The following is a 12845-nucleotide window of genomic DNA, read 5'->3' as shown; positions in this document are numbered from 1 at the left end:
TTTTGTCATAAGGGAAGCAACATATGTGTGGGGGCGGGGGGCTTATGGAATTTTTCTGTCCCCTCCTCTCAATTTTCCTTTGAAATTAAAACCACCCTTAAAAACAACTTTTTAAAACATGACAAAAATTGAGACTTTGAGAGGTGACTCAGGTTACAGAGCTGAGTGGCTTATTTAATAAATAATAAAAACCCAGTGGCCTTATTGTTGCCAGCTTCACGCACCAGGTGGGCTACCCTGCAACCCGTAACAGGAAGAAGTTGAGAAATACTTAATGAGCAGCCGTGGTGAGTTATTTCTTAGAAACACAGGCGACAAAGAGTTCAGGTGGATCCCCTCTAGGTCCAATGAAACCATCTGCTCATGTGAGTGGCAGAGAAGTGGGATGCAATCTAAAGTTTCCATCTTGGCTTCTGTTTTCACCGTCTCCCCTTGCTTCCCCCATCCCCACTTGCCAGCACCTCCACATTTTTGTCTGTGCTGTGCTCTGTGCTCGGAGGGCTTCCTCTCCCGTCTTCAGCTGCTCCTCATCCCTGAGGATGAAGCATCTCATTCAGCACCTCATCTATGAGGCTTTCTCTGGGCAGCATGAAATCCCCTCCTTCAGATTTCTGAACACTGAATACTTGTAAAAAAAACTCTATGATAGAATTTGTAAGTATTGCTGTTACGTATTAGCCCTCCAATTAGACTGAGTTCCATCATAGCAGGATTGGGTCTCAATCAACTTTGTATTTCCAGAAACAAACTCCATGACAGGGTAAAGGGTATGTGCGCCAAAAAATGGATACAGAACACAGACCTAACATTTCTTTTCTCCACAGCACAGTTTGACACTAGAAAACATTGTAAAATAAACATAAATACGGCTTCTACCGTGAAGCAGTTTGTAGAGTTTGTAGAAGGTATTGAATATTATAGATGTACGAGTTCTGGTAGGACACAAGCTACACAGGATTAAAATAGAAAAACATTTTGTTCCTTAGAAAAATGATTATCACATAGTATTATAATTTTTCATTGTTCTGAAACTGTTCATAACTATTTACGTTGACTGTAATAATAATAATGGCAATCATTTGCTTCAAAAATAGGAAATAATGTAAAATACATAAAATACATAAAGAAAGTTTGGTCCTAGTTCATGGGTGAACAACTGGAGTCATTTTGGAAGGCTGTAAGATCATGAATTATGAGAAGATAGAAGGTACAGATTAAATAATAAATCTATTTATTATTAGAAATTTGCTTATAGGAAATCTATCATAATAAAATCTAGTCTTAGATTTTAGACCACACAAGAAGAGAAAAAAATCAGGGTCAAGTAAATAGTTATTGCTCACAGGTCTTGCTGCCTCCAACGAAGAATTACATTAAATTGTGCTAATGCAAACACAAAGAGAATCAAAAACCAAAAATCAGAATACACGACTTTTGGTTTCAAGTAAACAACTGTTTGTGTTTCCAGATTTAAAAAGATAAATTGAATTTCAACACATTAAACAGTGAAGCTGTTTTTTCCTAGCACATGTACAACGTACTAATATGCTACATGCACGAATAGAACTAAAAAAATCTAGGACAAAAAACCTTATCTTTTTAAAGCATCTTTTGCTCCACTTCATAGGTTCCTGCAAATCGTATTTTCCCCAAATATGAACACAACATTTGATCTGTTCATTTATTTTACTTTATAAGGAATTGATAGAAACGTAAGTGTACATATACCTAGAAAGTGGCTATCCCACATATGACAGCCTAGAATTTACTAACTGCATAGGTTTTCTGGCTATTTGAAACACACATAAAAAGAATTACAGAGAGGACATACATTTATGATTTATGCAAATTAAGGCACATCAATTACAATCTATTTTTTTTTTTTAGTTTAAAAATCTTCATTTGAAAAAATTCAAAATATGTCCAAGCTCAACTTTTTAGTAGGAATGTTGGTTTGCTGGGTTTGGCCATCTTTTCTTTTTTCACCTTAAAGATCAAACATGAAACAATGAGGAATGTGGGTCTTTGTGAAACATATAAATACTTGTAATATTTTGAACCATTTGGCCCTCAAAAATGTTGCTTAACAAAAACTCAGCTTAATTGTAGCTAAATGCAAGTATACCCAAGGCTGGAGTATTTAGTCTCCTTTTGGCTGCAGATTATACTTCTGTGGCTGGAAAAAATGTTCTTCAATAGCACTGACCAGTTCATTCAGTTCCTTCTTCAGTTGCTCAGGATCACTGGAAAATAAGAGGGAAAAAAATCCAGGTCAAGGACTTATTCCAAAGCACAGTTTAAATGCTTCCCCTACTGACCAAGGGACATTAAAATATAACCTTAAGAAGAAGACTAAATTGGAAAAGAAACAGAATTCCAGAGGCTTAAGCATGGAACACATCTGTTGACTTAAACAAAACACCCCATGAGACAATATGCATTACTTCCCCCAAAGATTTTTCCAAGGTCTGAACTATAAACAAAATTATCCTTTGCTCCTCTCATAAGAATTTATAAGAAACACAATTTTTGGCCTCACATCCCTAAAAGATCTATCATATTTGTACCTAAGGGTGTAGAGAAAACTTTCATGATGTCAGTTGCCATTAAATCTTGCTAAACGTTTACAAGCAACATCTCTGTTAACTCTTCAGTCTCCCAGAATACAGACACTCATGATGATGTCTGCCCTCCAACTACTGGCAACTAAGCTACAGCCTTCTACAAGGCCTTCCTAGAATGGACAGCGATGGGGAGCCTCCGGGTAGGTTCGAGGAGTCAAACACCAAGAAATCAGACCCCTGTGGTTTTATCATAATGAATCTATTTCTAGAACCAGAGAGTCACAACTAAAGTATAAACATGAACCTGGGGAGATAGATCCCTCTAAGAAAATCAAGTTTTCAAGGCCGTGGGAAACACTCATTTATATACAAACATTTGAAAGGTAAATAACAGATAAAGCTGACTTGCAGTTAAACAGGTTTCCAGCATCTTAAGTAGCCTAGTGTGAGCACTGTAAGTACTTAACACTAAAAAGCTGAATTTAAAAAACTAAATCCTTTGTACTTTCCATTACTTCACACTCTTCATACCATCTTTAATACATGCAAAGTTTATTTTAATGGAAATCCCTATAATTAGTTAAAATCATTTCGACATTGTAATAGCTAAACAGTACTACTAAAGCAAGCTATTTCATTGTAGACATGGCTTGGCCTCTCTAAGGCCCAGATTCCTCATTTGTAAAACTGGGATAAAGGCTTTACCTTCTCAAGAGAGTTGCTGTACAGATTGTGATAAATTAGATAAAGCAATTAGCACTGAACCCGGCCCAAAGACCTCAATAAATGTAGCTATCATTATAATTATTTTTATCCCTACTGGCAACATATAAAGTAATTATGCTTTATAAGTACATGTGAATTATATCAGTTTTCTTTTCTTTCTCAATACATGTGCTTTGAAGAAAACGGTTCTCACGAAGGCACAATAAGCTAATAATTTTTTTAAGTATAAAACTGAAATTCAGTGAATTTACTGATTAATTTATTATTCAAGTTTATTTTTTAATCATGACATGCGTGAACATTATGATTCATGTATATATTGATATTTTTGATACTGCATTTTTACGTGTGAAAAAGAAATCAGTATTACAGAGTCAGATTTCGTGGTATAATTCTTAAAACCAAAGTTTTATCTTACTATTCTCCATCCTAATCAATAACTGTCCCATTTGTTAACTTAATGTTTGAGAATATTTCCTAACATATTTAAAAACAACAGGACACATCCTATGATCATTTAAACCAGGGTTAGGAATTTCTGTTTCTGAAAAGTCTAAATTTAGATGTATCTCTTTATCGGAATGTTTAGGAAAGTATCATGCGTAATTAGGCATTTATTTTTCTCTAATCTGAAAAACCATTTAAGCTAAATGACAACTAAATGCAGTGTTCTTGATTATAGATTGGGAGAAAACGGCTATTTTGGTGACTTTTGGGAATGTTTGAATTTACGTGTCAATTTGGCTAGGCTACTGTCTCCAGTTATTCAAACAGTAATGTTGTGATGCTGTGAAGGTATCTTGTAGGTGTGATTAACATCTATAATCAGTCGATTTTAAGGAAAGGAGATTATCCTAGAAAGTGCAGATGGGCTAGATTCTACCTGAAAGGCATTACGAACGCAACTGAGGTTTTCGTGAAGAATTCCACCTCTAGACTGCAACTTTTTTTTTTTAATTTAATTTTAGGTTTTGGGGTACATGTGAAGAACATGCAAGATTGCTGCATAGGTACACACATGGCAGTGTGATTTGCTGCCTTCCTCCCCATCATCTATGTCTGGCATTTCTCCCCATGCTCTCTCTCCCCAACTTTAACCCATACCTGTGAATTCCAGGGTCCCTTTCTGGACAGCCTGCCCTGTGGATTTCAGATTTGCCAAGCCAGCTCCACAATCAATTGTACAAGTTGATTCCTTGAAAAAATCTCTTAATAGATACATTCTGCTGGTTCTGTTGGTTCACTGGAACCCTGCCTCATATCATTATTATTTATTTGCCTTAAGACATTAAGAGAATGTTCTTGTTCTTAAGAGTCACATACTGAAATATTACGAGTGAAGTATCATGAGGTCTTATGATGTGTCATGAAGTATCACAGTCTTTCAAATGGTTCAGAAAAACCTCAAATACATAACATATATAGTGAGAGAGCAAATACTGCAAAATGTTAGCAATTTCTGAGTCTGGATCGGGGTCAAAAAACTGTGGTTCATGTCAAGTAAAACTGGAACACAGTCATGCCCATTCCTTTATGCATATGGCTGCTGTCTTACTACATTAGTAGAGCTGAGTAATGGTGACAGAAACCACATGGTCTGCAAATCCTAAAATATTTACTATCTGGCTCTTTACATAAAAAGTTTGGTTAAGTGAAGGGCATGTGGGTATTCACTCCATTCTTATTCCAACATTTCTGTAGGTTTTAAACTGTTCAAAATAGAAGGTTGGACAAAACTAAAGACATCTCCCCTGAAGAAAATGTATTTTTAAAGCAGCACATACTTAAAAAGGATTTTCCATCTTAGTTGATTAGAAGGTCATGAAATTCTATGAATAGCTGAAATCCATGACATAAAGCATATTAATAATATTTAAGCTTTTCAGGAAAGAAGGAAATCTTAGTCAAGACTTTATTGCTGGCCAGGTGCAGTGGCTCATGCCTGTAATCCCAACACTTTAGGATCACTCGAGGCCAGGATTTTGAGACCAGCCTGGCCAACATGATGAAATGTTGTCTCTACTAAAAAAAAATACAAAAATATTAGCTGGGTGTAATCTTTGCTACTCAGGAGGCTGAGGCACAAGAATCGCTTGAACCTGGGAGGCGGAGGTTGCCGTGAGCCAAGATTGCACCACCGCACTCTAGCCTGGGCAACAGAGAGAGACTCTGTCTCAAAAAAAAAAAAAAAAAGACTTTATTGCTGCTGTACATTAGGTATGCTGGTGCCTTGCTTAAGCCCTGACCACAGATCAATCAACTGACACAGTGCTTAACATCTCATTTAATAAATGGAAGCAATGTTTCAATGAATACAATAAAAGGACAAATTTTCAAAGTTTTTTAAAATTAATTTATAAGTTAGTATTTGAATTTAAGTCCACTCAGTAAGCCATGCGAAAAATTTTAATACCATAAAGCCTTAAACATTTAAAGTGTTATTATTACAAAGGAAAGCTTTCTGAAATATGATATGTTTTCATCAGATAATGAAAAGGAAAGGACAAAGATATAGAAAAACGAGATCCTTAAGTTGGACTGTGCATCTGTTTTTAAAAGAAATAAGAAAACACTAAATGAGAATTATAGAGAAATGTTTATGAAAAATTATATGCAACATAGCAGCAAAGAGCTTATTATCGAATGTACATGAAAACACGATTCTTGTATAATATTACAATAAAATACTGGTAATCCAGAATTCTTAGAAAATGAACTTCATATGTTCACTTAATAGTTGAGTTTTTGCACTTTAAGCATAAAAAGGTTTTGAATGTAAATCCTTAGTGAAAAGATATTATGTAGTCCCATGACTTCTCAAATATCTCTTTATTGAACATCTGACATTTGAGAGCCATAAGCCTGACTTTGTTGGACTGGAGCTGTATTCTGGGCTCATTCGGATATAGAATGCTATTTCCCTCATGATAAATTTACGGAGTGGTGAGCTTTCTAAGTTCTTGTGTCCATGTTTTATAGTGTTGTTTTGTTTTAATATTTCCTTCCCCTTGTCTAAGAAAAGTTTGTTACAATTCTTTCTCCGTTCCTCTAATCTGCTATATTTAATGTGCTACTAGCTTCGCAATTTAAGATGCTCAGGAATTTCCATCTTCTTTTATTTGCACAAAATTCAAGTTTGAGTCACAAGGCTAGAAAAACTTTTCTATGAGCAAAACTTTGGTTTGTCATACTGTAAGTGTAAAATTACAGAATCAATTTTGAGGACTTCCAAAGGAAAAAAAAAGAACATAAAACATCTAATTAATAATATTTACACTGATTACATGTTGTAATGATTTTTTAGCTATATTAGATAAAGTAAAATAAACTATTGAAATTAATTTCATCTGTTTCTTTTTACTCTTTTAAAAGGTGACAAGTAGAAAATCAAAAATTACATCTGTGGATTGCATTTTAGTTTCATCAGACAGCAATGACTTAATTTGCCTTTTACAAAAACATTTCCCGGTTTTCAACTGTATTCTGAATAGGGAAGTGCCGGTTAACTACACGCTGGATAGGAATGCAGCATCCCATTTACACACACTAAGGACATGCACTGAGCTTGTTAAGGTGCAAAATGTTAACCTGTTAGAGACTGACCAACTCAAACTCTTTACCGAGGTCACAGAAACTTGAACCTGAATCTACCAGCCCATCAGTGCTTTGGCAGCAAGGACTCTCTCTGATGAGGCTCTCTGCGCCCCCTCAGGAACCCAGCATGGACCTGTGTACAATGGGTACTCAAAGACATTTCTTGAATGCATGTAGAACGGATTATAATTTATTTTATCAGAGTCACGGGAAGACCGAAGTTTGAGAAAAAGAGAAAATCTCACTGGTGCTAGCCACCAATTAAAAGTGTTTAGAAAAAGGCACTTTTATTACTACACTGGAATAAGGATAAAATTTTCCCAGACAAAGGAAGTTAGGACAAAAGTAAGAAAGTAAAGAGTCAGCTTTTTCCTGGATGCTCAGACTGGGTGTTAATATCACGATATTAGTGCAGGTTCCCAAACAGCATTTCTAATTAAACTACATGGAATATTTTACTTGTCATTTGAATAGGACCAGTTAGGAAGTCTGGGGAGTAAAAATCTCACCAGCTGCCACCCACGTCATACCTGTTTCCAGGTGGGGCACACAGCTCTGCATAGTACTTGATTTTGGGCTCTGTCCCACTGGTGCGCATGGTGGCCACGCCTCCATTAGCAAAGCTGAAGGTGATCATTTGGCTGCTTTTACTAGTGGGAAGAACCTAGGAATGAACGCACGCATTATAAATTTAAATAGTAACATAGACGATTCTGCTCTAACCAATATCTTCCCCTGATTAAGTAAGAAAATAAAAATAAAATAAAATAACTGCCAAACAAATCTATTGGTTAGAAAAGAAAAACATTTTGGAGGAAATTAGAAAATGTACTCTACAAGAATGAAATACTAAATAATGATAATTTATAAAAATGTGGTATACTACATGGAATACTATTCAGCCTTAAAAGAGAAGGAAATCCTGTCATTGGCAACAATATGGATGAACCTGGAAGACATTATATGTTGAGTGAAATAAGCCAGGCACAGAAAGACAAACACTGCCTGATCTCACCTATACGTGGAATCCAAAAAGGTTGAACTCATAGAGGCAGAGAGTAGAGTAGTGGTTACCAGGGGCTGATGGCGGGGGTGGGGAGTAAGGGAGGGGGAGTTTGGGGAGATGCTGGTCAAAGGGCATAAGGCTTCAGTTAGACAGAAGAAAAGTGTGAGAGATCTATTGTACAATATGGTGACTATAGCTAATAATGATGTATTGTATACTTGAAAATTGCTAAGAGAGTAGATTTGAAGTGTTCTCACTACAAATATGTAAGTATGTGAGGCAATACACGCTAATTAACTTGATTTAGCCATCACAATGTATACATTATTTAAAAACATCAGATTGTACATTGTAAATATATACAATTTTTATTTGTGAATTAACATAACTAAATTCATTTTAAGAAAGAAAATTAAGTAACTTTGTGTATTAGCTTTTACTTCCCTAGTTTTATCGAAGTTATTAAAGTTTTATTAAAACATATCATTTTGCAATAGATTTAAATAGATTAATAATACACTAAAAAAAAAACTAGACCATATTTTACTGTTACAAAGTGAATCTTTGCAAAGAAAAGTCCACAAGGAGATTTTTTTTTAAAAAAATAAAGCTTCCAGGCTGGGCACAGTGGCTCACACCTGTAATCCCAGCATTTTGGGAGGCTGAGGTGGGCAGATCACATGAGGCCAGGAGTTGGAGACCAGCCTGGCCAACATGGCGAAATCCCCTCTCTACTAAAAATTAGCTGGGCATGGTGATGGGCACCTGTAATCTCAGCTACTCAGGAGGCTGAGGTGGGAGAATCGCTTGAACCTGGGGTTGCAGTGAGCTGAGATTGCACCACTGCACCCCACCTGGTCAGGGCAACAGAGTGAAACCACGTCTCAAAAAAAAAAAGCTTCTGTAAGAAAATAAAGGCCAAACAAATTTATTGGTTAAAGAAGAAAAATGGTCTTGAGGAAATGGTATATTTATATTTGATAGGTCCCAAAACTCCATTAAAATTACAGAAGTACTTTAAATAGCATAAACACATGGGCAAAGAGACAAAGAGGAGATAGCAGCTGATGGGGCTGCCAACCAATGGTGCAAGTCAGAAAACAGATGGAGGCACAGCACCGGTCCAGTGGGACCCAGAGAATGAAATCTGAGTGGCTGCAAAAGGAGACAGGGATGAGAACTGAGGCAAGGCGCTGTGTAGAATCCCGGCCAGGTTCAAGAACCAGAGGCACCAGGTACTGCAAAAGGCAGGTGTGAGGCAGGGGCGGAAAGCAGGAACAGCATTTGAAAGATGCTTTTAGACCCTCCCGGTTCCTTTCCCCCAGCCCACGTGGTCACAGAACCACCTCTTCTCTATTTCTGCAGGAGATAGTTTAAATTCTCTGGAAATTAAACCAGAAACATTCAGGAGCTGGGGAACCTGGGCAGGGCATGGTGAAAACTGAGCGATCAAGTAAAAGCCCTCAGGCTGATACCCTCAGCTCCGCCCCATCATGCCTCCAGGGCCTGTGCATCTCATCTTAGAATCTTTGGGTAGGTGATTAAGGTCTCATTAAATCAGATAGGGGGATCCCCTTATAAAGTTAACTTGCTCTCAGTATCCTCTAAGTAAAGTATGTCATTTGATCTGTACATGTACACCGAACTTTCAATCAGCTCTTAGGTGCTCAAAAGATAATTAAAGATCATCAGACTTTTGGGGAAAGACATCAAATAAGAGACAAAGTCTGAAACAAACAGAATAAAAAGAACTTGGTAGAGATAAAGAGAATGTAGAAGAAGACCTATATTTTTTAAAAGCTATAATTAGGTCTATAATTCTTAGAACGATAAGACATTGTTTACATTAAAAAAAATTGGCCTGGGCAACACACCAAGATCCTGTCTCTACTAAAACTAAAAAACCTTAGCTAGGCATGGTGGCACACACCTGCAGTCCCAACTATTCAGGAGGCTGAAGCAGGAGGATGGCTTGAGCCCAGGAGATCAAGGTTGCAGTGAGCTATGATCACATCACTGCACTCCAGCTTGGGTGAAAGAGGGAGACCCTGTTTCAATAGGACACTATTTTTAATAAATTAGAGATTAAAACTGAAATAGCCAACAGAGGCACTGAAAGCTAAAGCTGAGGAAATCTCCCAAAAAACAGAAGAAGAAAGAAAGAAACAAGAAAAGCAGAACATCAGTTTTGAAGAACCAACATCTAAGAACTCTAAGAAATGAAAAACTGAGCTGGGCACAGTGGCTCACGCCTGTAATCCCAGCACTTTGGGAGGCTGAGGTGGGTGGATCATGAGGTCAGGAGTTCAAGACCAGCCTAACCAACATGGTGAAACCCCATCTATACTAAAAATACAAAAATTAGCTGGGCTTGGTGGTGCATACCTGTAATCCCAGCTACCCAGGAGGCTGAGGCAGGAAAATCACTTGAACTCGGGAGGCGGAAGTTGCGGTGAGCCGAGATGGCACCACTGCACTCCAGCCTGGGTGAAAGAGTGAGACTCCATCTCAAAAATAAAGAAAGAAAGAAAGAAAGAAAGAAAGAAAGAAAGAAAGAACTGAAAATGCAGGGGAGGTGATTATTTTTAAAAATCAACCAATTAGCACCCTTTCTTGATACATAATCAAGAAAACTTCTCAGAACTAAAATAAATGATTCTACAGGCCACGTATCCAGAAACATGAATAAAAAGGGACCCACACCACACCATATCACTGTGAAATTTCAGAACCTGAAGTTTAGAGAAAAGTTCCTAAAATCTTCCCAGAGGAAAAAACAAACAAAACAAGTTGCATGGAAAGGACTCAATAAGTAGAGCATCAACAACCTTACATGTAGCATGTAATAGGCCTCAACATTTGCTGAAAAAGAAAGGATTGGAGGCTCCACAGCAATGCTGGAAGTCCAACAGTAACATAGCAACGCTTTCAAAACTGAGTCAATGAAGTGTGAGGACAGACTAAGGCATTTTCAGACCTAAATGTCACCAAAAACTTATTTCCTAATTACTTTTTCTCAGAAAGTGATTAGAGGATGTGATCTAGGAAAATAAATATGGAAAGAGGAGGTCATGAGGTCTAAGAGCAAGGGACTCAACCCTGGAGAAGGACATTCCCAGGATGACAGCTGTGCACCCAACCCAGAAAGCAGCTGGCCCTGTCCAGGTGGAGGAACCAGGAGGGTGGCCATTGGACACGGACTGGGAAAACCCTACTGAGAGGCATTTAAAGGATTTGGGAAAAACTACTGACAGGTACGTAGAAATCCAGGCAAATGGAAGAACAAAGCAACTATTATTACACGAGATACGGCAGGTGCAGTGGCTCACACCTGTAATCTCAGTACTTTGGGAGGCTAACGCAAGAGGATCACTTGAGACCTGCCTGGGAAACATAGGGAGAGACTCGTCTCAACAACAAAAATGCCAGGCATGATGGTATACCCTTGGTCCTAGCTACTCAGGAGGGTGAGATGGGAGGACCACTTGAGCCTGGGAGGTCAAGGCTACAGAGAGCTGTGATCGTGCCATTCACTCCAGCCTAAGTGACACAGCAAGACCCTGTCTCAAAAAATAAAATGAAAGTTACAGGGAGTATAATTCTTTATACAAATTAGGGAAACCTAATAAAAATACACTACTTAGCTAGCACGCAATAGCAGTTACTAGTCATGATAACAAAAGCACAGAATCTGATTTAACCAAAAGCTGTGGCATAAACATATTGTGAGGATGGGGAGAAGGGGAATATTGAATCTAGAAAGTGTAAGAACTAAATTTTTTTTCTTTTTTGAGACGGAGTCTCACTCTGTCACCAGGCTGGAGTGCAGTGGTGAGATCTCAGCTCACTGCAATCTCCGCCTCCTAGGTTCAAGCGATTCTCCTGCCTCAGCCTTCTGAGTAGCTGGGACTACAGGCGCTCGCCACCATGGCCAGCTAATTTTTGTATTTTTTAGTAGAGATGGATTTTCACCATGTTGGCCAGGATGGTCTCGATCTCTTGATGTCATGATCCATCTGCCTCAGCCTCTCAAAGTGGTGGGATTACAGGTGTGAGCCACCGCACCCGACCTCAAGAACTAAATCTTTATCTCCGAAATAGAAAATGAACAAATTGTAAAAGTAATATGTCAAAACATCACTATATGAGCACGTTATTTACAAATCTAGTCTTGGTGGCATGGCAATGAGGTGGCAGGGGTGGGACTGCCATGTTTTATCATAAGCTTTTTCTTATTATTTATATTTTAAAAATATGTTGTGTGCAGATGAAAATGAAAAATATAAAAAGGCAAATATCAAAGAATGTGCCTAACATCTCATAAGGAGTATTCACTTTTTCTTTTTTTGAGACAGAATCTCACTTTGTCACCCAGGCTGGAGTGCAATGGCGCGATCTTGGCTCCCTGTAACCTCCAACCTCCATCTCCTGGGTTCAAGCGATCTTCATGCCTCAGCCTCCCTAGTAGCTGGAATTATAGGCACATGCCACCACACCTGGCTAATTTTTGTATTTTTAGTAGAGACTGGGTTTCGCCATGTCGGTCAGGCTGGTCACAAGGTGATCCATCTGCCTCATCCTCCCAAAGTGCTGGGATTACAGATGTGAACCACCACGCCCGGCCAATAATCTAAGGACATTCTTACTTTCTTCCCCCAATCCCCTGCAATAGTCAGCAACACTCTTCTGTTGCCTTTGGGTCTTCTTTTGACTCCAGTGAAGAATCTGCATGGTGTAAAGAATGCAAACTCAGGATTTACAGCCAACAGCTCCCATACATTCAGAGAACAGAGTAAGCAAACAGTGGTTCTCAAAGTGAGGACCAGCTGCATCAGTACCACCTGGGACCTTGTTAGAAAAGCACATTTTTGGCCCCTACCCCAGACCTACTGAATGAGAAAGTCCAGGCGTGGGCTCCAGCACTCTGTTTTCACCAGCCTTCTAGGTTACTGATG

General features: G+C 38.3%; 1 protein-coding gene across 6 annotated transcripts in view; it reads right to left on the bottom strand.

Moving 5' to 3' along the window:
* Positions 1 to 883: 883 nt before the first annotated feature.
* PGM2 (phosphoglucomutase 2) overlaps positions 884 to 12845 on the bottom strand; it is a 39013-nt gene continuing 27051 nt past the window's right edge. For 4 of the 6 annotated variants that reach the window (XM_012474988.3, XM_064366274.1, XM_021675648.2 and 1 more), the window contains 2 exons: positions 7415 to 7548; positions 1209 to 2243 (listed from right to left, as the gene is read on the bottom strand). In XM_012474988.3, coding sequence (XP_012330411.2) covers positions 2141 to 2243; positions 7415 to 7548 — 237 coding nt within the window. In that variant the 3' untranslated portion in view covers positions 1209 to 2140. Of the gene's footprint in view, positions 2244 to 7414; positions 7549 to 12845 lie in introns of all 6 variants that reach the window. The other 2 variants (XM_012474989.3, XM_012474990.3) reach the window with 2 other exon arrangements.

The sequence above is a fragment of the Aotus nancymaae genome, unplaced genomic scaffold (assembly GCF_030222135.1).
Source record: "Aotus nancymaae isolate 86718 unplaced genomic scaffold, 86718_ANA_hifiasm-v0.15.2.pri h1tg000006l, whole genome shotgun sequence".
NCBI lineage: Eukaryota > Metazoa > Chordata > Mammalia > Primates > Aotidae > Aotus > Aotus nancymaae.
Note: the sequence above shows the minus strand (reverse complement) of the source record. Positions and strands in the feature narration are given on the sequence as shown.